We start from the raw sequence: 26549 nt of genomic DNA on the forward strand, positions 1-26549 counted from the left end.
CGTGTAGGTTACAGGAGTTTGTTTACTTACGTCGCCTAGATAGTGATGGACGACGCAGGCGAGCCTTTGTTCCGTTACCGCTTCGGTTACAGAGTCAACTATACGCACGCAGTTAAATGACGGCGAGATAATGACGGACGTGGCGCCGAAAGCAGACGGTCGCGCTTGCAAGACTTTTTACGTCAATTTTACGCTGACGGGGTGATGAATTAGGAATTGATCAGTTTCCCAATTTTCTGGTGACAAGTACAGGTGTTTCCTGTGGAATCCCCAGAGCTCTCCGCCTTGGGCGGAAACTGTTAAACTATTTATAGGCAGAGGTGTTTTACAGGAATATCCAATGGTGAACCGTTATATGGAATCTTTAATTTTTTGGCAGGTGGCATCTCTTTGTCTCCTCAAGTTACAAGGTAGTGGGTTAGGTCTTCCTACCTGTTACGTGTATGCTACGTGTGAGGAGCTTACGTTTATCTTTGACCAATTATATATAGTTTCCCCCAGCATTTTATTTCGGCTGACCAATTATCTGTAGTACACCACCAGCGTTTTGTTTCAAGGAATTTCTTGGCAGGGAAGTTTTTTAACCCTTAATAGTCAAATGAAGATGATTTGAATGGTATCTCTTGCTCAGTGGCATGGGCACAAGTTAATTGGGTTGTGACACGGTCCAGCTGAGATTGGGCTGTTAGAGCTGGTTATGCATGACCCCATTCCTGCACTTACTGCTACCCTGGTCCCAGTGGGGGAAACAGGTAGGTTGGGGAGCAGACAGGTTGTACATGCTGCTCTCTCTCCCTCCAGCAAAGTGGTGTGGGATGCTGGAGAACCAAGAGACCCTGTACCACTGCGGTGCTCTGGACACATGTTGTACGTGGCGCTCCAAAAGGTAGTATGACAGAAGTTCCCATTTCATCCAAGAACATTTCTGTAACATCTGCAACATTTGTGTAGAGCTGCAGGGGGTGTGCACATCCGGCTCTTCAGCTTTTGTAGCACTACAAATGTAATGCCAGTCCATGACCTAGCACTGGTTATATGTATGCCTTGTAGTTTTTGACTATGCAGCATCTGTCAAGCTTTAGTAACTTATCAGAAAAAATGTCTATCTAAATGACACGTCAGCATGATTGAAGATTTTTTTTTACATATACCATACCTTGAAGTTATAATTATAAATAATTTTAATTGCTGAGCATTTAGCTAGTTTACCTGTGCAGAATATAAAACGTTGCTATTTGGTTGTTTATGGGCACTGAGCTGATAATGAGTTTTGGGCACCAAACATATGTTTTGCATAATTATATGCTTATATACACATTGGTGTTCTGTATGACAGCGTAACTGAAAAGTATTTTTGTTGTGTTATTTTCTTTCCTATTGTGTTAAGTATATGTACATTTCTTTTACAGAAATGATGTTACTCTGGAGTTCTTTCAGAACTGATGAATTAAAATTGTGCTGTATACTGGATTTGCCCAGCTACATTTTTATATTATGAAAAAGGTCCTTAAGCTTAAATGACTGACTCCTGCAAGTCAAAAAAAATGTTCTCTTAGTTTCTGTTTCATTTTGTCTGCAGAGATGATAAGAAAGATGGGTTGAAGTTCTATACTGATCCCTCCTATTTTTTTGATCTTTGGAAAGAGAAAATGTTACAAGATACTGAAGATAAACGAAAGGAAAAAAGGAGGCAAAAGGTAAATAGGCAGCATACCATAATGAATGACATCTGTAAATATATATAACCATATATTTATCTGTATATTTGTCCAGGCTGATCTAGCTAAACTGTGCTTTACGTACTTAGAAAAGATCTTCTCCTAATTAGAAATTATTATAATTGTAGGTTTGTCATTAGAATTTATAGCTCATACTTTTTACTTGAAGTTTCAAAATTGAATATTAGAGAGCTATAGTTATCTTCCAGTAAGTTTGTCTTTGCAAATATCTTTTTAATACATAGAAGCAGCCTGTTTTACTTTATATAAAAAAACTGTTCTGAAGATGGTGAATGTTTGAATTGTAATGTTTTTATAATGTTCTTATTCTTCATAATTAAGGGGGTTTTATCCAGCAAATCCAATTCAGCAGCAGAATATAGACTTTAAGATAGTTCCCCTGAAAAATGTGTTATGCCCTTTTCAATCTTTAATTATACCTCTTTGATTTTATGATTCTTTTTGGAGGACTTGGTAAGTAGTAGCAAGGCTATTTCATGGATCAGCAGCTAAAGCAGATATACTTAGGAATGTCACTCCTTGCTGTTCCTCAAAGCCCTGTAAAAAGATTAAAGCTCTTCACAGAGGCATTTTGTAAATTCCTCCCAGTATGTTTAGGTAGTCCATCATGTTTAGAGACGTACTTCATTTGTGCAGAGGATATTCATATTTTATAGTGTTTTTAGTTTAGGATGAAAGGGTTTAGCGGATACCTATTTCTGTTGGATATCTATTTGCTGCTGATTGACTTTAGAAAGCTCCCAGAGGGTCATCAGGTGCTTCATACACTCTTGAGAAAGCAGAGAAAGAGGAAAGAAAATAGTAACTGCTTGTCTTATCTAGCAGGGTGCATCTTCCTTCCCCCTGTACCCAGGAGAGCTCCTATAAGGCTAACAGGTTCCAGAAGAAAAGGCTTCAGTCAAGGATCATCAGATTGGTTGCCTAGAGAGAATGTCTTGCCTCTAGAAAAGGGAAGGACCATCATATGGTGAATTTGGTCCTCTGATTTTTATAAAGTGAAATTCACTCCTTATGACTAGAATGATGCAAAACCATTTTAGCAGCAACTATTTTTTTTTAAATTAAGACCTGGGACAGCTGCAATATTTAATAAATTGGTATTAATTTTTCCTGAGTTGTTTTGATAGGAGAAGCTATAATTTATTCAGAACTTGTTTTAAACTTTTGATTAATTAAAAAAAAATTAATATAATTCAGTGTTAAAGATAATTAACACATTCTTTGAAAGCCCAAGTAAATCGTGTGTGCCTAATAGAACACTTCTGTAGTTATTTGTACTTCAAGTGAAACAAAAATTGGTTATTGGGTCTGCTTATGACTCCAGTGAGTTTCAGCATCAAAAATCACATAGTACATTCACTACACATCAGAATATTAATTTTAAGTGGAACTTCTCCTTTGAAATAAGGAGTAAAGGTAGGCCAGTTTCCATTCCTGTTAAGTCTTCAAGGAATGCTGCCATCAGAAAGGGTTTGCATGCCAATCAAGAGAAAGAAACAAATGGTGGTGGTAGCTTCATTCACCTGAAGGCTATTAGCCAAGGAACTGTCCCAGTAGTCATAGAATTTTTTTCCAGCATCAGGAGAACAGGTAGGTATCCTTTACAACTATTTAGAATGACACAGCCATTTTGGAAGTTATTGTTCAGATTCAGTAGAAGTGCCATGATGGCAAACAGGCTGCTAGAGTGTTGACTGAATTTTTAGAAGGTCCAGTTAATCTGATAGAGGAGACCACATTAAACAGCTATTTTAGTGAGTGTGATTTGGAGAGGAGGATCTTATTGAGTGATAGAAAATTCTGTGAGAAAGATAATTATTGCTGATTGCTTCAAAAATTGCTGTCTTTTTCCATTTTTCAATTTTCATTCCACATGTTTTGAAAAGAGACAATTTAACATTTTCATGAAAATATAAGTAAGATTTATAGAAAGTTCACACATTTTTATTGACTTTCATTTTTGGTTATTCTTTGTTTTGTTTTTTATATTCTACTGAAAAGCAGGGAGGAAAAGAAGTTGGAGTTTTGTATTTAAAAATATTTCCTGTGTTGTTTTTTTGTTTTTGTTTTTTGTTTTGTTTTTTAGAGAGCCTCTTTTCTGAAATAAATGTTTTATTTGAAAATATATTGACCATCTCTCAGGGAAGATCTTTTTTAAAATAGGAATTCCTTTGACTACATATTTTGGGACAGATTTTTAGATAATCTGCCTAATTTCTGAGTGTCCATAGCTTACTTAGCATTTAATTTTTAAGATTTTCTTAAGAGATCAACAAAATACTGATTCTGACCTAAAGCATACTTGATTAGGATAATTAAAATGAAGTTCATAGAAATTCAGTTGGATAATATCAATATTAGTGCAGTCTAAAAACAAATTATCCATCCTCAATGAATACTTGAGCAATTGAAGAATATCTTAACTTTCTTGAAATAAACTTTCTCTCATATATAGATTGAGAGAGAAATTGCTATTGTGCTAAAAACATATCTAAAAAGTTGCCATTCTAGTAAGTAACCCAGCATTTTGTGGTGTTTAAATAATTACAACTTCTATGTTAATAAGATTTGTAAGACTTTTTAATATTTCTGAAATCTGTATGATTAACAGAATACATTCAATTTGGAGTCTGAATAGCAAAGGCAAATACACATTATTTGTATTGATTTATATTTTTTATGGCTGATGTTGCAGTCAGAAGGTAATATGAATTTCATAAATTACTTCTGTTTTATAAAAGTACAATCTCTGAATGAAGTACCTAAAGGAAAATAAGTGTATGATGTACACCAAATAGAGTGGTATTTTAGGGCACCTATATATGTGCAGTGGGGCTACTCTAATGTGGTGTAATTACAGCGAATCAGAGCTGACTCCAATGTCACATGTATCAGCATCCTTGCTCTGCAAAAAGGCTGCGGGGGGGCACTTATAATTAAAGCTTGTTCAATGAGCTTTAGTTAAAGCAACCCCGCCACCATTTTTCAGCATCGGGATGCTGATGCGTGTGATGCTCCAGATGCTTTAATTAGAAAGGGTCTTGGAGCCTCTCTAAAGTGCTCCCCACCTGCCACCACTCCCGTAGCATGTGCATAAATGCCCTTAGAATTTAATTTGTTATGGGTTTTAGCCTTAACTTCCATTGCAGTTGGTGAGGAATAAGGATGCTTGTCATCTCACAAGATGTTCAGAGAATGTGTGGGCAATTGCATGCATAGTTGAGATACTGGAAGAGGAAGTTCTTGATATATTTAACTGCCCATCTTGACTGTGACCTTTATTCAGCATTTCCATATTCTACAGGATTAGAAAACTCTCACAAAGATAGTTGACTTTCCTGTTAAAATTTAATAGACTTTTTCAAAAGTTGTTGTTTTTTTCTCCAAAGAAAAATATAACTCTTATTCTCCTTGCATTTAGAACCTACAATAAAGTCTCCTATTCTGCACTTTGGACACAAAATAGGATAGATCACTGGACTGCAAGAGATTTCTATATTTATCAGGGTTTTTACTTTATTGTTTTTAAACTTACAATCAGATTCTGCATCAAATAATGTTCGAGCATTAGAAGCGCTGACAGTGGTGGGAACAACCCCCCCCCCCCCCCCCCCCAAAAAAAAAAAACAAAACAGCGCTTTACTGGAAGAGGAAGCACATTATTTTGATCCTACTCGCCCAACATCTGTATATGTTGGGCACTTCAGCAGAGCTTTTTGGCACTTTAATCTAATAGCTGATTCAGTCAGCACCAAAAAGCCCCAGAGAAAAAAAATTGGCATTTGAAAGAGTAAGCAGCCTAAGAGCAGTTATCAATGGTCTTTTAAACAAAAAATACTTTTTTCCCCTACTCTTCAACTTTTCTCCTCCTGAAAATAACTTAACTTACTTTCATAATTGTAAAGACTCTAGCCCATTATTTTTTATTATTATATTTAATAAGTTGTTTGATATAAGATTTTATATTATACTGTAGAATGGGAAAAGCAATAGTTAATGTATAGTTCATTAAGTGCATTTCTGAAGTCCTTGAAAGTATTGTCAAGACCCGCTGAAGCCACTTCCTTTTATTAACTCTTGCTCTTCAATACTGATGCTTTGTATGAGTCCCATTTGCTAATCATTCTAATGCAAATATTATGTTGAAATTAATTTTCCCTCCCGGCTGAGGTTGCTAACATCTGTTATGTTTACTGAAATCATTTTTCCAGTAGTGAAACAATATGCCCATTCCCATTCCTGTGACTACTGAGCATTCACTTGCCAAAAAACTGAACCATTTGCATTACTTTATTCAAAATGAGTAGTCAGAGGTTGGTAGGAGGAGATACCTTGAGGCTGTGGAATATTAGTGAAAGCCTCGAACCTCGCTAGATCAACAGAAATGGGGAAAAGGAAATAATGGACTAGTTGGATGTGAAGCTCTAAAGAAAAATCTCAAGTACATGAAACATGCTGATATGTCCTGATAGCTTCATGATAAAATAAATCATTGAACTAAATATTACTGGTACTTTGCAAAATATGCTTCATACAGCTCATTTCCTATATATAAGATACTGTGAAATGTGATTGATGAATGAGTGGGAAGGACTGATTTTTTTTTTTTTTTTTTTTTTTCCCCTTATCTGTCCCCTTCATATACAGATGAAGAATAAATAAGTTATGAAGATTTGGGTCTTGCTTTTGTATGTGAGACTAGCTGTAAAGAGCTCTAACTGTTTCCATACTTTAAAAAAATGTAGGTACTTTATAGTCATGCAAAGCAATTGATAGGCATACAGTGAACAGGAATATACTACATATATATACAAGATTGATCTATAGGTCTAACAAGTATGCGGTATATTTCAGAATTGTCTAGACAGATAATTACCATGCACTGTTGGGAGAAGTAAAAAAAAAAAAAAAAAGGTACTGTATCTTTAAAAATTAGTGACAATCTGTCAGAGCTTTCCAAACTTTTCATGTTGGTGACACTTTTTAGACATGCATCATTTCGCGACACAGTAATTCAGTTCTGGGGGAGGAGCCAAGGGAAGCAGACGCGAGTAAGGGAGCTCCGCGGTGCCCTTCCGCAAAATTTTCTGCATTTCGCGCGACACACCTACACACTGCCGCCGACGCACTGTGTCGCGGCGCACAGTTTGGAAAGCTCTGATCTATGTATTTGGGGGGGAAAATTAAGTGAAGATCATTGCACTAACGTTTAAATTTCTAAAAAACACAGCAACTCTTTAATGAATAAGATCAGTACTGTCTATGGCAGGGGTGGGCAAAATGTGGCCCCCCAGGCCATTCTATCTGGCCTGCAGGGCCCCTAAAAAATGTAGAAAATTAATATTTTTCTGCCCCTGGCTGCCTGTTACGTGGCCCTCGATGGCTTGCAAAAACTCAGTTAATAGCCCTCCACCCAAAATAATTGCCCACCCCTGTTCTGTGAGGTTCCTCTTACAAAGCAATAGTCACTTGGATGGAAATTTTTTGTAGACTTGGCTGCATCTGTAAATCTAGTCCTTATTTTCATGCATTCTAACTGCATTTTAACATGCTCTTTTCCTTTCCTTTTTTCTTTCTTTTGCATGCTTTCTTTCTCTCCTTTTGAACATTAGGAGCAAAAACGTATAGATGGCACAACCCGGGAGGTGAAAAAAGTTAGAAAAGCCAGGAACAGGCGCCAGGAGTGGAATATGATGGCATATGATAAAGAGCTTAGACCTGACAACAGGTTGTCTCAAAATGTGTACCATGGAGCATCTTCCGAGGGATCACTGTCCCCAGATACTAGGTCTGTTTACAACAAAGCCCTTTGTTATACCATAGTTGAACCATTCAGGGACGCTGAGTATCCTCAGGTTTATTACACATTGGGTACGTAACAATTAATACAGAAAAAGCACAAAATAAAGATTTCAAACAGCCTCTGAAAATATTTTAAAGCATTGTGTGACATAACACAAATTCTAATCTCTTTTAAATTTCTATATTCATGCCTGTTTTTTTGTTATCAGAATTTGTTAATTCCAATATTCAGCCTGCCACGTTTTGCTTTTGAATTTTTAGTAGGTGTAATTGCAGAAAGATTTAGATCTGCATTCAGTTGATAGCATCACTTCCTCTTCCTTCATTTTGTTTGGCATATTTATTGCTACCAACAGTTTCATACATACTTTTTTTTGTTCAAGATAACTTAATTATTTCAGAAACTAGTAATCTGTGAGAACTTTAAGTGCTTTTGTGTTCAAATAGTAAGTATTTTTAAATATTCAGTGATATACATGGTTTTACTTTTAATAAGGTATTGAAATTGAGTATTCATTTGAGTATTAGATGTTCTTTATCAGTATTCTGCTTGTATATGCACAAGCTACCAAAACAGATGCATTGTGATTTTTCTTTTTAAAGCAAATTGCCGTAGAAAATGCTTTCCTCTGATGCACACATCAGGACTCATTTTCAGTGTTCTGCTCCTACTGTGTGTTAGAGACATCCTTTGAGCTCAGTGGGAGATCCATGCACACAGGGAGAATGAACATCTGAGCCTGTTCAGCAAGCAGGTCCCACTAGAAATTTTTTCCCTTAATGTTTGTTCTGTTTGTTGTATTTAATTGCTGGTAGAAACAGATTCACTAAATAAGTTAGTGGGATCTGGTGAAAAAACAGCTATTTCATAATTCAGCTAAGTATTTAAGCTGTTTATTCACTCTGGCTAGCAAAAAACACTGAGTAAGAATTGGTTGATATTTTTGGTTCACTACCAAGGGAATCTGCTTAGAACCTTAGTTCTTTAATGTTCAGGGATTTTTTTTTGTGGGCTGTAGCATTCTGACATTTAATTTTAACCCCTTGAAAGTAGAATTGCTGCTGTTTTGTTTCACAAATGTCTTCAGAAATCTCCCCATCTATATTTTCACCATTTTATTTTAGTTTACCTCAGTTTCTAATGTAAATGTCTAATATATCCTGGTAATTACGCTATTTTTTTTCTCAGTGGATCTCTCAAGTTAATGGTTTTAAGATGTTGATATAATAGGAGGATATTAGTGCCTTTGGCTCAGCTGCAAGTGATTTTCCTCTCCAAGCTGCTTTTTTCACAAATTCCAAGTCCAAATGTAGGCCTAGTAACAACCATAAGATTAAATAGTCACATTCAAATTATTTGTTTCTCTGCCTTTTCACCTCAAGTATTGTCAAAACACATGTTCATGGTTCTCTGTGCACAGACGTTTGAAATGTCAAGAAAACAATCTCAGGGAAAGAATTGCAGTGTATACCTTTCTTAAGCGTAAAGTGTAAAGACTTATCATTAGGCGTTTGGAGGGTGGTGTTGAATGGGTGGGGGAAAAAGGATTTATATGTACCATTCAGTTCATGGCATCAAAATCGACTATTTAAAAAATTAAAAAATGATTTATTAAATTTAAATCAGACTTTTTATTTGTTTAATTTAACTTTTATAGTTAAATTTTCCTTTAAAAAAAAAAGTAAACCAACTTAAAATGAGGTGTAAATTTAATACAGCATAGGCTAAAGCATATATTTAATATAATTTATTAAAAACATTTAAATAAAATATCTTTAGTCAATGAGCCTCTACCAAAACAACTGGAGTTAAGGGTTTATTTTCTTTTATATGACAATGAGGGCAAAAATATCTAACTGTTGAGGTCGAGCTTTAAAAATACGTATTAGGGGCTTGACCCTGCAAGGGATGTAGGGTCTGTACTACTGAATATAAAGGATCAGCAAAGTCATTACTGGCCCCTGACTCCAGCAGACACCATCATATGTACTCCTTGATCAGGATTATCCACTGAGCCCACCTGGATGGTATCAAACTTCGGTGTTATTCCTTCTACCTGAGCTCTGTTTAGCTCAGCTCTTAAATTATAAATATTTTAATATTTTGCACCCATAATGGAGGCTTATTCTCATGAAAAACCAACCATCTATTCAGTAGCTACTAACCCCCTGCTCTAAAGAAAGAGGGTAAACATTTTTAAAATAGCCTCAGTAAAAAAAAAACCGACTCTCTCATTTTAAAGAAAATTAGGCAAATAGGAACTTAAGCTATAAAGACTTTCACCTAGGCATTTTAGAAAATTTTCCCCTGGGTGGCCTGAAAGAATTGCTTTAATTCACTAACCACAGTTCATACTTCTAATTCTATAACAGTTAACACTAGTGTTTAATGAATCACTAAGTTGTAAATGTGCATCATGTTCTGATTTAAAAAAAAAAAAAGTTTCTATATCCAAAATGTGTTTAATACATTTGAAGTGCTGGTTTTGCGTGTTTAATTAAATTTAAGTTGCCATCTTAATACAACTTGTTATGAATATGAGCAAAAAGTGAACCATCTAGTGAATAAGTGGTGTATATTTCACCATTTTATACTAAAATGTAGGATTGTACCACCATTTTATACTAAACTGTAGGATTTCTAACAATTCAAATGTTAGAATGTTATGTTCAGCTGCATATTATATACGTGTGAACATATGTGTAGTATACGATATATATGTATGTGTATGCAGTTTTTATACCTAGAGAATATGTCACCAGACCTACTGTAAAAACTGTATTTAGTTGTAAACTAACATGCTTTAATTGCTATATCAACCAATGAAAATACACCTTTCTTTAAACAAACACAATATTCACTGGGAAACTTGATTTAAAAAAACAGTTATTTAAATGAGCCTTTTGACTTGCTGATTTAAATCTGTGATTTAAATTGATCTACCCTGGTTCTTGGTATGACAGTATTCTATGCTTCAGAATTTTAAAGTTTTATATTATGCAGAATTAATTTTTGGCAGATATGATTTAAATCATATTTTAGTCATTGTATCATGGAATTTCCATAAAATGTACTGAGAGTTAATTTTGTGACCAAAGATTAGGATGGGAAGGTGATTTAATAATTTGTATAAAATACTATTTTAGTTTGATCTATTATTTAGAGAATAATTGGAATGAAGCTGTAGGATTGTAGATGGTATTTTTACATTTAACAAGCTCAAAAACATTGTCGTATGGTGATGAGTGCCATGGAGATGTTTATAAATACAATGCTTATCAATCAATATTGCCTAAAGTAAATATCTTCATGTTGCAATGTTGACATTAAAAGACAAAAAAAAAAATTCCTATTCCTTTTGTCTTGCTTTAGCTGAATGCTGAGGTTAGGCAATTATTGTTAGTGTGATGTCCCAGTCAAAGTTGCAAAGTTTAAAATTTAAGTTTCCAAACTGTGGCAGCCTATTTCAATGCATCTGTTTTGCTTGTTGTGCTTTAGAGGGAGAAACACAAGTTGAATCCAAACAGAAACCAGCAAATTAATGTGAGAAAAGTAAGAACAAGAAAAGAAGAGTGGGAGAGAAGGAAAATGGGCATTGAGTTCATGAGTGACGCAAAGAAATTGGAGCAGGCAGGAAGCATGAAAGAAGACAAAATGCCCAAAGGGTTTGTCATTTTTTTTGCTCAAAGCCCTGGCTTTTTGTTGCTTACCTGGCTTCCAGTCTTAAAGATGATAAGTGCATTAGTCTACTCTTTTAACTAAATGCCAGGCTGCACAGTTGCCTGTTACTAATACAGTACAGCTGCATGCAGTTGTGAAAGTAAGAGATCTTTTGCTCCCTCTCTTGGGCTTTTATGACAAAACATCTTACACTTTGCATTTTTATGAACTCTCTGCTCGACTAATATTTGCATTTCTCGATTTCTCTCAGTCTTTCGAAGAAAACAAGAAAACTCTTAATAGCTTTTAAAATTGGTTCTCTCTGCTTTGGTAATGTATAGTCTTCCATATAATTATGACTGCTCACATCGTTGCTTTCTTTTTCTGCTTCCATTATTAATACCTAGCTGGTTGGCCTGCAGTTATATAATTTGTAATTATCAAAAAATGCTATAAATATGAGGAACAACTGAAAAAATACTCTTACTAGTTCTGCTTCTTCAATTTGATTTGTTTTAGAGTATTTTGCTGCAAAGTTAATATGCCAATGTGTTGAAAAGAAGATACAGACCCTACAGATTAGGATTTAGTTACTCTATAATAGTTTATTAGATTAATTCATTTTAATGTTACATAAATCTGAGCATCTTTAGCTGTTGCCATAACAATTGCTGCTGTTGTGGTTTCCATGGACTGACAGATGCTTGAAAATGAAAACAGGGAAAGCTGTTTTTATACTCTTATACTCCTTAGCACTCATATAATTTATTTTTCCCCATCCTATTGACTTTAATTGTAGGTCACATGCATCTGACGTTACAGATTATTCTTATCCTGCTACTCCAAATCATTCCCTCCATCAGCAGCCAGTAATGCCTTCATATGGAGCAGGAGATGGTCCACAGTATATGGGTGTATCCCAGGGCCATGAACATGAATACAGACCACCTTCTACAACAGTGCGACATCCTACCTTAAACAGACCTCAGCAACCACCTCCACCTCCACCCCAGGCTTCAGATAGTTCACACAGCTCTGTACCTTTGGTACCAGCAGACTATGGGTAAAACTCCTGTTTTTTACTGTTGTGGGTTCTTCAAAAGACCAATAAGATGTGCATTTTTCCTTTTCCTAATACCCTGTACAGGTTATTTTACATGTTCAAAACGTGATGTAAGTTCAGGTGGATAATAATCTCTCATTCCAGTATAGAAGTATGAACATCCAGATCAGTGTTATGAACTTAACTTGGGTGGTGAGATGCCAAAAATTGAAATACTGAATAATGTATTTAATATGGTTACGTTAGTAAGGCTGTAAATACTAAAAGTTTCCAAAGCATTTCTAAAACATGGGATAACGTCAAGAATGTCAACTATTGTTATGAGACAGTTCATTGAAAAATATTCAGGGCTGCAAGGAAAATGTAATGGAGCGTGATGCATGCGAAATGGAAAATACTTTTATATATATATGAGAGATAAAATGGTTCTTGAGGGACATAAGACTAGAAGTGTCATCTTTGCTTGTGGAGTCCAGTTCCCTGCTGCCACAGACAACTATGTCAATAAATCTCATTTAGAAACATCAATCTCTGTGTTTAAAACTAGTTAAGTTATTGCCTTGCTCCCATTTTGGTGGAAAGGTTGTTCTAGAATCTCATTCCTCTGCTGCTTAGAATCCTTCTTCTAATTTCCATCCTAAATGTATTCTTGGCACATCTGTTTTTGCCACCAGCGTCCTTTAGCTTAAATAGCTATTCTTCCTCCTGAGTATTTAGCCTAGGATTTATTTTTAGAGAGTAATTGTATCTCCTTTACTACATTAAGCAATCTAAGCATTTTTGTCTCCTTTAAGAACGGCTCACCTTTCTCCTGATCATCTTAATAGATGGCTGCAATTCTGTCAGTTTATTCTTCTTGAACATGAGTGACCAGTTTTGTTCAGTTTTCAGATTAGATATTACTAGTGCCTTGTACAGCAGCATTCATACTTCTGTAACCAGATAAACTTGGTTGGATGTAGTATATCAGACTTAACTGATTTTGGTCAAACCTGTTTATGAAACTTCTGTCCCAGATCCCCTCCTGGTTCAAGTTAACTTACAGTTCCCCAGTATCCCAGGATGCTTGGCAGCCCTGCACTGTGCTGTGTGTTCCAGCGGGGCAGGGCTGCCCTGTTTCTGCTCCCTAGCCAGAGCAGTATCACTGTTGTGGCTGGCAGAGAAGGGTGTGTGTGGGGGGAACCCCAGTACTGGCCCGCCAGCTGCGGTTTGGTGAGGGGTGGGGGGAGCCCACAGAAGGTTTTCCTTCACCCAAGCTGGGAGCCCTGGCTGTGGCCAGCAGAATCACCCTGGGCTCCTGTCTGGGACCCAGCTGGGCTGGTTGAGGAGGAGGTTGGGGGGACGTCTAGGCCAGCACCAGATCCCCAGCTGTGGTCTGCTGGGCACGTGGTGGAGGGAGCCCATGGAGGCTTCCCCCGGTCCCGAGCCAGGAGCCATGGATGTGGCCAGGGGAATTGCCCTGGGCTCCCCAGCTGGGGCCCAGGAAACCCCCCAGGCCCAGCAGTGGACCCCCAGCTGGGGTCTGCCTGGTGCGAGGGAGGGAGGGAAGCCCACAGACCCCAGCTTGGGGGTCCAATGCCAGGCCAGGGGGTTCTCCCACCCCCTCCTTAGCTGTCTGGCTGGGCCCCAGTCAAGAGCCAGGGGCAATTCTCCCTGGCCACACCCCTGGCTCAGGTTGGGGTGGGAAGGTAGGAGAAGCCTCCGCAAGCTTCCCCACCTGTGCCAGGCAGACCCTGGCTGGGGTCTGTTGCTAGGCCAGGGGTGATTTCCCTGCTGCTTCTGGTGCGTCAGTGTCCCGGGGAACAGACACTGTGCCGCCCCTCCTACTCCTCCCCTGTACATCCTAGAGAGTACAATCCCTTCCAGTTATATTGGATTACATGTAACCTTTATTAATTTATCAATAAATTTGCCATGGCCCGAAGTGGGACTTGGCGAAACTGGAAGTGGGACTTCCAGTTTCACTTTTGCTGTGTTGACCAGCATGCCGGTTAACGAAGTGCCAGATAACATGGCTTTTACTGTAATTTAGAGAAACGTGCAAAGATTGATTCAAATTCAGCGTGGAGCTTTTTGACTGTCTGCACTTAGCTCTTGATTGTTTCCAACTGGTATATTCCCAATTTATAGTAAAAAGTCTTGTTAGTCCTGAGGGCTATGACAGTGCCCTTTTTAAACTCTTAAATCTGATCCCACTTCTATTTCAGTCCTCAAGATCTTTGTGAATATTTTTTGATCCACATCTGTATTCACTGTGCTTCACAATATTTCCATCAATGAGTTCACTACCACTTTTGATGCAAAGTGCAAATTAGTACATAAGATCTCCCTCCAAACTAGTCCTTGAGAATGCCACTAATAACTTCCTTCTATGCTGAGAGTTCTCCTTTCAGTACAGCCCCTGTTGTTTCCTCTTGAGCCAATTTCTTGTGTACTTAACAATTCTTAAGATAATTATTGTTTTCTCCTAGTTAATATTATCTATATGATACCGTAATTAATACTTACCAAAGATCTTACTCCATTTCACTTGTTTAAATAGTCAGTTATCAAGGAAACAGATCTGATTTATTTGGCATGATCTACCTGTGATAGACCAGTATTGTATTTTATATAATTGTCCATTTTTATTTTTGTATCTTTTATTAACACAAATTTTGAAGAAAGGAATAGTATTGGGTGCTATGGAAGGCAGATTATCAGGTCTGGAGTTGTCCTGATTTGACAGATTTATTGAAAATCTTCACTACTGAACTTGTAGCTTAGTAACAAATACATATATATACTTACCTCACGGAGGTATTGGAGGCCTGAGATGCTATAATACAGTATTTGTAAAGTACTTTTAATAGGAAAAGTAGCATATGAAGGTTGATCTTAAATTTCAACAGTCTTAGTGAACCTGTGTTTGTAATATGCTCTCATCTTGGCTTTATGATTAAGTCATAAGAAATCAGTGAGGAAGAGGAGGACCTGCCTTTTGTACTAACTGTTTTTCAGGGACATGAGCGAGGTAGTTTAAGATTGCATTTGGACACCTAATAGGTGGACTAGGATCTAATCCTTCATGTTTAAACTTTTTTATTTAGAAAACCACTCTTGTTAACAAGTACTTCCATGGTTTAATTTTTTTTTCTTTCTCTCTATCTCTGTCTGTCTTTGTCTGTCCGTTTGTCTGTCTACATATATATATAAAAATAATATATATAGGATGCTTCCAGCTCAGATAGTGGATTATTACAATCCTACAGGACCTCCCCCTCCTCCCCCTCCCCCTATGATTCCTTCAGCACAAACTGCTTTTGTTAGTCCTCTTCAGCTTCCTGTGCCACCGTCTCATTCTGGACTTGTGACTGGATCTACTTATGCTGCTACTCCTCATCCTCCTCCTACTGGGCTAGTTGTTACAGCTCCCCCTCCTCCTGGCCCTCCTCCGCCGCCGCCAGGCCCTCCTGCTGCAGGTTCATCTCTCTCTTCCTCCCCAATGCATGCTCCTCCTGTTGCTGAGACAAAACGACATGAAACCGCACAGGCACCAATCAGTGATGCTCGAAGTGATCTTCTTGCCGCCATTCGTATGGGTAAGTAAATATTGAGAAAGATTGAAAATTATTCCTTTTTGCATGGTGTGGCATCACCTAATGATTTGTTATCATGGCTTCTATTGCCAGCTATCCATAATTTCATCTTCTGTTTGGCTGAGGGAAATACTTTGTTGCTGCTGGCCCATCCTTGGTATTCTGACAGTTTCTGCTCCTTGGGTATGCAACTTTAGTTTTTCTTAGCGTTACCCCATACTCATTGTCTGCTTTAGTGTGGAGAGTATACACCAGTGGTTCTCAACTTTTTTAGGCTCCAGGCACCTCTCAGAAAGTGCCAGTTCTTTAAATGTTCACTCATTTTTTATTACAGAAAAATAATAGAGCAATTCTTCTGTTGCAAAATGCTCAGAAAAGACCACAACAGGTCAGAATGTTTTTAACTCTTGAAAGAATCTCCAGGCACCCCCTTGCAAGGTTCTCAAATCACTGCTACCTGCCAGGTCCCATGCTCTAAGGCTTGAAAATTATTAGAAATTATTATTTTTGTTTATATGAATACAATCAAATGATAACATGTCCTGTGATGCAGTGGGTAAATATACATGTTGCGAGAAACCCCTTACAGGAATTACAAAAGCCATATGTAAGTTACAGGGTAGTAGATGTTGCTTCTTTACAAGTTAAACAAATATAATGTTTGTTATGCCCTATGTTCAGTAATCTTTGTGTTAAGAAACCACAACCCTTAATGTTTTCAGACACATTTTGAAACTGGTCATTCTGAGAGCAAATGCCTTGCATTCATAAAAAGCTTTCATTTCAGCCATAACAGACGATCATGAGAAGGTTACAGGCACTGGCTCCTGGGCAATTGACTCCAATCCACTTGGTCTTTTTATTTGTCTCTTACTTGATCAAGAAATTTTCAGACCTAAATGGTGTACCTTCTCTGTACTACTTAAATATAGCTGTTAAACTTGCTTCTGCATTTTAGGTATTAAATTACATTTTATGTGCAGCAAACTGTTTCTGAATTTAACTGTCTGTCTACAGGAATTCAGTTGAAAAAGGTACAAGAGCAACGTGAACAGGAAGCAAAGCGAGAACCTGTTGGAAACGATGTAGCAACTATCCTTTCAAGACGCATTGCTGTGGAGTACAGCGATTCTGATGATGATTCTGAATTTGATGAAAATGATTGGTCAGACTGAGATCTGTTCCATGTGCTATAGCAAAATTCATGACACTTAGCTTAAGTGGTCATGGTGTTAGTGGGATAGAAGTCTGGGTGTTGATACGTATTACAACTAATGATCTAAGCACTAAAAATGAATTGGTATTATTTGGAATGCTGTAGCTTAACAACTCTGGTAATAATAATAATGTGATTATGCTTATACAGATCCAAAAATTTTCTTACTTTCAGTATTTACTGCATAATACTTAAGTGCCACTAAATGTAGCAGATCATGTGCTGCACACAAAGTAGGCTGCAGTTATTGCACTGTTACAAAACCAGCATTTTGTTTTGTTTTCTTGATAATGAAGGTATATGGCATATTTTTACTTTACATTTCTTATTCTATATAATTTTGCAGACCTATTTTGTACTTGTGAAGCTGTCTGGTTGTTAGTCATTTAAGTCCTTGAAGGTTATTGACACATGACTAAAAGATGTCTTCAGGTCCTTACATTTTACCTTTCTAACATTTTTCAGAAGTTATGACTATCTTGAAATACAAGAGATAGTAAATAAGGGTGATTATAACAAGTGCAGAGGTTGTTCCAATGCGCTGGATTAATAGTCTGCTGGAGTGTAGCAGTTGCTGCGCTCCAGCAGCCTCCTGCATCTTGTATATCAGCATCCCCCGTGCTTAAAAATGGTGGTGGGGACACTTGAACTAAAACTCGTCAAATGAGCTTTAGTTCAAGTGTCCCCGCCACCATTTTTAAGCAGAGGAGATGCTGATATACAAGACACAGCAGTGCTTTAATTAGAGTGGCGCTCAGAACCGCTTTAATTAAATGCTGCTTCCCTCACCCCTGGAGGGGTGTTAAAAATATAAAAGTGGTACATGTAAAAGTGCCCTAAATGTTTCTCTGCAATGCTCTTTTAAGTCAACTCTTGACTTAGTAGCTTGCACATGTATTTGGATTTGGAATTTTTAGCATTATATAATGTTAATTTTCTTTATGCATTATAGCTGTTTGAAAGTCTCAGTTAGAATATAAGTTTTGAAGAGTAAATTCTTAGGGTTTGGTAATTATTTTGGGAGCAAGATGCTTACTAGGATTTTAGCTCTAGGTTGCTGGCAGCTGGGTTGATAGTATGAGAAGGTGGAACCGTGAAGTCGGCACAGAAAAATTTGCCCCTCTGCTATTATTGCTAAGCCTGTTTCAGGGCTGTATGGAACAGTTTTAGTCCAGTGCTAGCATTCAGATACATTTCACAAGTATTAAACTAAGTTTTTATTTCTATAGCTATAAATGTTTGTGGATAGGACTTGATTATATTGTATGTGAAGAGTCATGTAACATTGCTTTCACTTTCTTATAGCACGCTCATTGAAGGTCCTTGATTTTCTTGAATGTATTTCTATCCCAATATGTTCCATTTTATATAACTGGCAATGAACATGGTTTAATTGTTTAGATACGATGCTGTATATATTTTCATTATTTTTTCCCCTAGGAAAAGGGACTGCTATCCACTCTGCTTTTGCTATCTCTGTTCCCTTTAAATATAATTCATAGCTTATTCAATACAGTATTGAAATTTTAATTTTTTTCTTCATATACTGTGACTCAGGCTGCTGCTTTGTCTAATACGGCTTTTTGGTGGAGCAGTGGGCTAGAAGAGGGAGAAGAAGAGGGGGTGTGTGTGTGTGTGCGCGCGCGTGCATGTGGGGGTAGCAGGATGGGAGGGAGGGAAGAAATGGTCTTTTTTTCTCCTTACCAGGTTACTATTTTAATCTTTATAAAAGAAAAAAAATCAGTGTAATTCTATGTCTAATATTTGGTAAAGCTCCTTTGTTCTGCAAGGCCCTTCTGTTCCTAAAAGGAAGAAAAGAATTTATATCCTAACCATTTATTTTTACCCACTCTGAACTTCCACCCCTTTTCATCCCAGCCCATGCACAAGCCTTGTCTAAAAATTTTGTCCAAAGAGAATTTTGTTTTTCACAAAATTTACTTGAAAATTATTGGCTACTTTATTACTGTTTAAGGAGTTTCTGATTTATGAGAATCTTGCATTATAGTAGTCAGGCAAAAATGCCTTTGCCTCAGTGTTTGTGTTTCACTGCCCATAAGGGCCTTATCCTTTCAGATGTGAGCAATGGGAGCATAATGGTGAGCCACCAGAGCTCCCATTAACCAATGAGAGCCAAAGATGCTCAGCTTCCTATAGAATTAGGTATATATTTGTCTTTGCCTTAAAACACAGGGATAAATTCTCCTGTTGATTTTGTGCACTGAGGTCTATAGGTGTGCACATTGCAGGACAGAACACTTGGACCATACCTGGTAGTGGTTCTTCATTAACATGCAGAAGACAGTGTTTGTGTTGGTCACCAGGATATAGTTATACAGTAGCTTGCAGAACACAATGATATTTTGTGGGGTGAGCAAATAGATAAAAATGCAACTAATACTGCAGTGTTATGTCACTGTATGGGTGGGAGAAATACTTTCCATAGTCTTTTTATATGTATCAAGATAAAATAGCACATTACACAATTCTTTCCATTCTAATGAAATTTGATATGATAGAAAATATATTTTATGAACACAGTCTGAATGACCATCATGGAAACTTTGTAATTTGCATTAAGTAATTTTAAAATGATAATCTGTGATCAGTTAAGGATAATTGGGATTTTTCAGCCACAGTAGCCAAACCGTTTTTCTAAACTTGGGAGTATTGTCATTTCCTTTCAGTATTTTATCAGTACAAATGTCAATTAAATTTAGTGATGTAAACTAACTTAATCTTAGGTCATTTTTATCTGTTTGTATAGCTTACTCTGGATTGTGCAAATGTAACAAATATGAATAAAACCTCACTTTTGAGCCTTGTTTTTCTTTCCTTAAACTACAGAGTATAAGTTTTGCTGTTAACTTATCATTGGCTTTTGGTAAGTTGGTTACTAGCATAAATGGTAATGTGATACTTTTGAACTACTCTTAGTGAAGCTCATATAGTACTTCACATTTTTTGCATAAAGAGATGGAACAATCAGGATTCTTAATCATCATTTTTATAAAACTCTTCCCGAGAAGTTGTCTCATACAAATAGTTATATAAAATCAGGCTTTATGTTTTCCTGTGGCCAAAAGAAAATATACCAAAGAATGCAGAAATGAAATTTATTTGAAGTTTCTTTAGAACGTAAGAAAATGCCTTTTGAATTGAATTAATTTTGCCTTAAGAAAGCCGTCCAAGACTTCCTTTTCAAAAGGAGACATTAGATATATGCATGTATGTGTTATGCTTACACAATATTGTCACCATGTTAAGACACATAGATGTATAGTTTTAACCAGCTGTTAAACATGGGAGAGGAAGGGGGTGAACATGGTGTACTGCTCCACCCATGGCCCTGGAGACACCATTGCACTGGTGCACTGGCTTGAGTCTAACTGAAATGTGCTACCATTCTGTCCTCTGTGAAAACAGATTTTTGTGGGGATTGCAGCATCCTTCAGACAGGAGGGGGCACTTTGGGGCTTCTGTTTCTCCTGCCCCTTTGGTTTAAACAGCAGTAGACACAAATGTTTGGCTGGTATATAAGAAGATACCACTTTCTTCAGTGGCATTTCTATTCCCCTGGTCAGTGTGGCAGTAAATACTTGGGCTTTGCCCAGAATAGAAGTGTGCGCCATATGGCCCACAACCCAAGCACCAATGGTGGCTGTTTAACCCTCCTTATGAAAGAATAGTAGTTCAGCACATCTTTTCCCAGCAAAAGGGGGTGGTAGTTTTGTCCTTTCTGCAGCTGCTGGCCTAGGGGGGCTGCTTATACTGCAGTTAGAGCCAGTGATGCTGATGTAATGAGGATCCATGCGTAGGGTGGAAACAAAATAGCAGTGGCCATACAGCTGCAAGCTGGCACTTTTTGCTCAAACACTGTGATTCAAGTGCTAACTTCAAATAAGGGATAATTTAATTTTCAGAATGTTCCTTCTACAAAGAACCTTCCCAGAACCATCTGCTGCTGCATACTAATGTGTATCTGAATTTTAGGATGCCCTCATGAGGAAATATTTTCATTATTAAATTGCTTTAGGCAGTCAGTTGGGGATGCTGGAATATTTGGAGAGAAACACATCTGGGATGCTGTATATATATGTTAAAGATGATGCATTAGTGGATGAATTTGCTAAATAAAATCCCATTCCCCATTTAAGGAATATTCCAAAACACTCCAAGCAGCAAGTAGTAATCCATGAAAGGGTATATTATTATTCAAAATATGTGACTCCGCTAACTGTGGTTGGATGGGGAATTACTGTAGTACTTTGGGGTTTAAACGTTCAGCTGCTTAAAGTTCTGTGGCTTTTCAGAACTTGGTTAAAATAAACAAACACATTTCCAACAGGGATTAAAATGTAGATCTTATCAAGTAAGATAAATTTTAAAGATCAAAAGGGTCCATAATCAAATCTGATTCCTGCATAACATGTCTCAGGAATTTCAGTATGGGTCACAAATTTCTGCATCAAGCCCATAACATTTATTTCTTTTAGAAATACATACAGTCTTTAAGGAGTTCAAGAGATGGAAAGACAACCATGATGGTCCGAGTAAGTTGTTACAATGGTTAATTATCCTCACTGAAAAATTGGTGCTTTGTTTCTATTTACATTTAACTTTGTTCTTCAATCACTGGCTCGTTATATCTTTTTCTGCTAGATTAAAGACCAGTCTGTCTGAACATCTCTGAGCTATTTCAGAGGGCCAGCTGCACCAACATATAAGCACTCTGAAACATGCTAAAAGCAGCTGAAGCACTCCAAAATAGTACCTGTTCTTTTTGAATGAAGTACTGTTGTGAGCTGATTCACTTTTTGTTACATGTGCACGGAGACACACGGAGAGCCTGCCAGCTTCCCAGATGCTAAGCCCTATTTTAGGTCCCAGGTGCTGCCAAGGCCCACTGGGACTCCCTTCCCCTCCCCCACCTCTCACCATGCCTTTGACAACCAGACCCTTGCTTACTCTCTCTGCCATCTGATCTGAACTTAAACTGGAGCTAGGCTTAAACTTCTGCCAGCTCCCAGGGGAACCACTAGAGTTGGGCCCTCCAGCCCTAATTCTCTCTACCTCTTCACTCAACTTTGAGGGAGAAAGGAGAAGTTTGGGGGATTTGAGGTTGAAAAATTGGGATCAGTGTGGTGAGGAGCACCCTCCCCCATCACTTTTGTCCTGCTTTACCTCTCCATTTGAGAGCTGCTTGCTCTCCCCTCCCCTCCCCTTTCTGTGTGGGGAAGGAAGAGTGGGAAGTGGAGCTGCAGGTTGGTGCAGCCTCCTCTACCTTCTCCTGGCTGGCGCTAGAAACAGCTGCAGCATTTTGAAATGTCCTAGCCAGGAAACAGCACAGGGGCCATACGTACATTTCCCCAGCTGTAATTATGCCTTTTTTAAGCATTTCCATGTGCATTTCACTTGCAACTTTTTCAAAAGTTGCTTCTGTCCACAACTTTAAATGCATATAAAACTGCTCAAGTGTCTCTTGCAACCCGTGTTTTGTTTAGAACTTAATTCATACTTGTAGCTGTTTTCTGAACACTTTCTAACTTTTGAACACAAAACTTTCCTTCTCTCATGGTTTTAAAATTAATGTAAAACTTGGCTTTGCAGTCCTTTTGTCAAAAGAGACTAAAATTATTACCTGCTTGAGCTTTCTTCTGTCAATATTTGCTTTTAAAAAAATTTCCTTTTCTGCCACTGGGCAAAATTGGTATTTTTCAAATGTCTTATTGTAAAACAAGAGAGCCTTGGAGAGCTGGAAATCTGGAGGTTACTTGCCTAGGATGGGAGAACCCAGGTTCAAATCCCTGCTCAGAATCTGCGCAGAGAGTTGGTTTCTAGGCTAGTGTCTGCTCTCTCTTGTTTTGACCAGAAATTCCATCCTGAGAAGTCTTCCTGAGGAAAGTTTCATTAAAAAACTGATTGGTACAAGTTTAGATTTCAACAAATCAGCATTTTCCAATGAGAACCAGTTTTCTCTAAATATTTCCTACCAGTCCCATTGGGTGCACAAAAGCAATGCTCCTAAGGAAGGGTTTTGTTATTAACAGTACTCAGAACCAGTTTTCCAGAGCAAAACCTCTTCATATACTACCAAAACCAGTATGAATAAAATTGTTCGTCAAAGGTGGCAGAGATCCAAGAGCTAGGTTTAAAACTTTTATTGCACAATCTCTTATTTTCATCACATTGAAAAGAGTCCACATTATAAAACCAGCATATTAAACGTGCTTGTGAGACAATTGTGATTAAACAAGGTTATTTATGTAGTGCGGAAAAGTCTTATAGTTCATTGGGAAAATTAATTAATTTCTGCTTGGTTCCCCTGACAATTCCTGCCCTTCTGGGCATGCTGCTCTGGTTTACTCATACTCAGTTAAGCTTTCTATGCCTGACTGAAACTGAATTCAAATAAGTTAGGATCAAGACACCTATTATAACCACAAAGTTAAGTAATTAACTGAGCTTTTCTGGATAGATTTTGTTTAAAAGTTGTTTTAATCAAATCAAGTTGATCCAACACCACAAACTTGCCTTTATCAGCTGTGGTTTGAAGTGAGGGCTGGTGATTGATATTGACATGTATGTCAACATACCATATTGCTTTCTGCAGTTTTAGTGTTTGCCTTTCATTTTTTAATATTTGAGGTTCTAATCTCAAGTGATTATGTTGACGTGGTTTTCAGTTTTAATGTGAAGCAGACCAATCCAGTAGCTCGAATGAGGGGATAGAATCTGACTAACTTAGAATAAAAAGTTCAAAGAACAAACTCAAAAACAAATAAATTTGTAGTGTGCAGCTGAATTAAGGAAGGATGGAAATATAAAGGGGAAAAAAACTTTAGGAAAGAGCAAGGACTGAGTCTTAACTTTTGAAGTTTCTCCCAACTATTGGCTTTGCAGAAAACCTCAGTGCAATAGCAGAAGTGTGCTGGTTGGGTATATCTGGGGTCCTAATTGTATTTCATTTTCTTAGATGATAAAGATGTCTAGTTATTGTGCTTTGTATTCCATTAGTTGGAAATGTATGATGTCTTTATCAGTTATTTTAAGATCTTTGCTTCAGTGTAATTATCGCCTCATTTTATTCTTTTGACTGAAAGGATCTTGCAAAAGCAGCACTGTAGCCTTTTGTAGTTTTGCCTTAGCTAGGTGTTCTGCTGCTTCTATACCCATCTCAGCCTGCATATATCCATTTTTAGCAGAGTTGCTTCTGCTCCTGACCATCCTCTGAGAGAGAAGAGTCTTACAACACAGATGGCCTTCCCAGGAAAGTAAACTCAGTCTTAAGCAGAGGTCTAGGCATGTAGACATCTCTTGGGGGACAGTGCTATGAATAATACCTGTTTCTTAAGTAACGCTTTTCACCAGCAGATATCACAGTATTTCATAAAAGAGATCAATATCATGGGGAAATTAAGGCCCAATGTCACCAAATGACTTGCCAAAAGCCAGACTGACTTGTCAGGGTTTGAACTGGAAATTCTGAGCCTCCGTCCAAGGTCTGTCTACTAAGTCAGTCTGCTTCCTTCATGTTTGACCTCTTGGTTTCCTTGTTGCTAAAGGCAGATCAGTGCATGAAGGTTGCATGATGTGATTTTATGAAAAAGACAGATCCGTAATGGAAGCTATTTCATGGAATCAGTTCTGTTTCCTGTGGGGAAAATAAGATGGCTTGTAGGAGCAAAAATGAAGATACAGCATCTACAGAGAGAGACGCAAGAGAAAATACCACGTAAATGGTAGCAGATCTCCTGGTTCTAGGCCTATTTAATCCAGCTTGTTTGCATTTTGAATAATTTATAAATACCATTAAGCAAGTATCAAAGAAAATTTATGGGACTGGTATTGACAACGTCAGGCATGTGCATAATGAGGTACTGGACAAAGGACATTTCCTTTAGTGTCAGAAAGGATTATGGGTATGAATGGACACATCTCATTAAAGTAAATTCCTAATCAGTCCTGGAGTCATTAAGGGACATTCAGGATGAAATCAGAACCACGAGTGTAGCTGTTTTCCTTCATAGCTGTTTCAAATAATGTTCTGTCTAGCTCTTGAGAACTTTACTTGATTCACCTTTTTATAACTCTTATTTGGTAAGTACATTCTCATACAGTTTAATTTTATTTTCTTAAATGAAATATATGTAATGCTTAACAAGAAAGCTGAGGAGCATGAGGACGCCTGGGAGCCTGCTGGAATGGTCTGTATGACTTGCACCACCACATCCTAATATAGAAGCTGCTGTTCTCATGGCGTATGTGGACATCCCAGATTGCATTTGTGTTCCCCAGCCAAGCTGCAGCAAATAACGGAAACGTCTGCAAAGACATGAAACCAGTATTTGTTCAGGAATATTACAAGGAGTGTCTAATGCATGAGAGGTGGCAGTGGTGGTTATATAATAGCATTAAAAGCTCTGACTATGCCACAGTTACAGAGGTACCTCATATCATTAAAACAGCATTCTCTGGAGGACAGAACTATGGGCCAAATCTAAAGCACTCTTGGGCTTTTAAATTGTAGCTTAGTTGGAATTTAAATGCCTCAGACCAAGACTGCTATCCTCAAGAACCCTGCCTTTCTGCCTCCAACTTTAGACTGCATAGGCGTACAACAGACACATGTTCACCAGTTCCCTAGGCACCAGGAGGTCTGCTACTGCACATGCTCAGAGGTGTTGCCATGTTGGCTGAACTCAGCTGAATGCCTTCTCGCATCTAACACATTAGGGATTTGAGGCACAATCCAGTAGGCATACCCAGAAAGCACCTACTGTGTATCAAAGGCATTGAATTTGGCACAAAGTATGCATAGCAACCACAGCCAATGTTAGTCAAGCATGCAGCCCAATGAGGAGCTGATGGTATCTACTTTAAATAGTTTTATGGTTCACCCAGGAAATGGAAGATGTGGGTTCTAGGACTTCCTTGGTCTGAGGATATTTAAACCCACAACTCTCACCCTGCAAGAAAGTACTCTTAACCACCTGGTTACAGACTAGGTTGGAGGGCTTCTCCTCCTGCCATCCTTAACCTGTTGATACTGGACCACCAGGAGCTAGAAATACAAGATTGATGGAATTAGAGAAAAAGCAGACAAGAGTGAGCCTGCCTCCATAGAATAGTGGTGAGGATGGTCCTCTGGAAGGGAAAAGCCTGGGTTCAAGTCTATCCAGTGAAAGATAGGCAGCTCAGGGTTGCCAACTGTCAGTAAATTTACTGGATGCCAGTATAAAAAACAAAACAAAACAAAAAAAAAGGTTAAAAATGGCTGTCAGTAAAGTCTGTGAACTTTGGCCACCAGTAAAAGTACTAAGCAGTCACAGATTGATTGAAGCTGTGATACAGCATAGCAGCACCACCTGGTCTCTTGAGCAGGAGTGCAGCACCCTGCAGGGAGCATTCTCAGCCATATGCTGCTGCTGTGGTGGCTGCTGCTGCACCCTAGACTGCCTGAAATACTGCTGGGTAGAGGTGTGTGAAG

At 37.9% G+C, this 26549-nt stretch overlaps 1 protein-coding gene across 3 annotated transcripts in view; it reads left to right on the forward strand.

Annotated features, from left to right (window-relative positions):
• Nucleotides 1-19871, forward strand: part of WASF3 (WAS protein family member 3) — a 162841-nt gene extending 142970 nt beyond the window's left edge. For 2 of the 3 annotated variants that reach the window (XM_025209097.1, XM_014521868.2), the window contains 5 exons: nucleotides 1580-1697; nucleotides 7352-7527; nucleotides 12002-12265; nucleotides 15476-15846; nucleotides 16861-19871. In XM_025209097.1, coding sequence (XP_025064882.1) covers nucleotides 1580-1697; nucleotides 7352-7527; nucleotides 12002-12265; nucleotides 15476-15846; nucleotides 16861-17018 — 1087 coding nt within the window. In that variant the 3' untranslated portion in view covers nucleotides 17019-19871. Of the gene's footprint in view, nucleotides 1-1579; nucleotides 1698-7351; nucleotides 7528-11040; nucleotides 11208-12001; nucleotides 12266-15475; nucleotides 15847-16860 lie in introns of all 3 variants that reach the window. The other variant, XM_014521869.2, reaches the window with a different exon arrangement.
• The last annotated feature ends 6678 nt before the right edge of the window (nucleotides 19872-26549 follow it).

This window comes from Alligator sinensis, unplaced genomic scaffold (genome assembly GCF_000455745.1).
Source record: "Alligator sinensis unplaced genomic scaffold, ASM45574v1 scaffold84_1, whole genome shotgun sequence".
Taxonomy (NCBI): domain Eukaryota; kingdom Metazoa; phylum Chordata; order Crocodylia; family Alligatoridae; genus Alligator; species Alligator sinensis.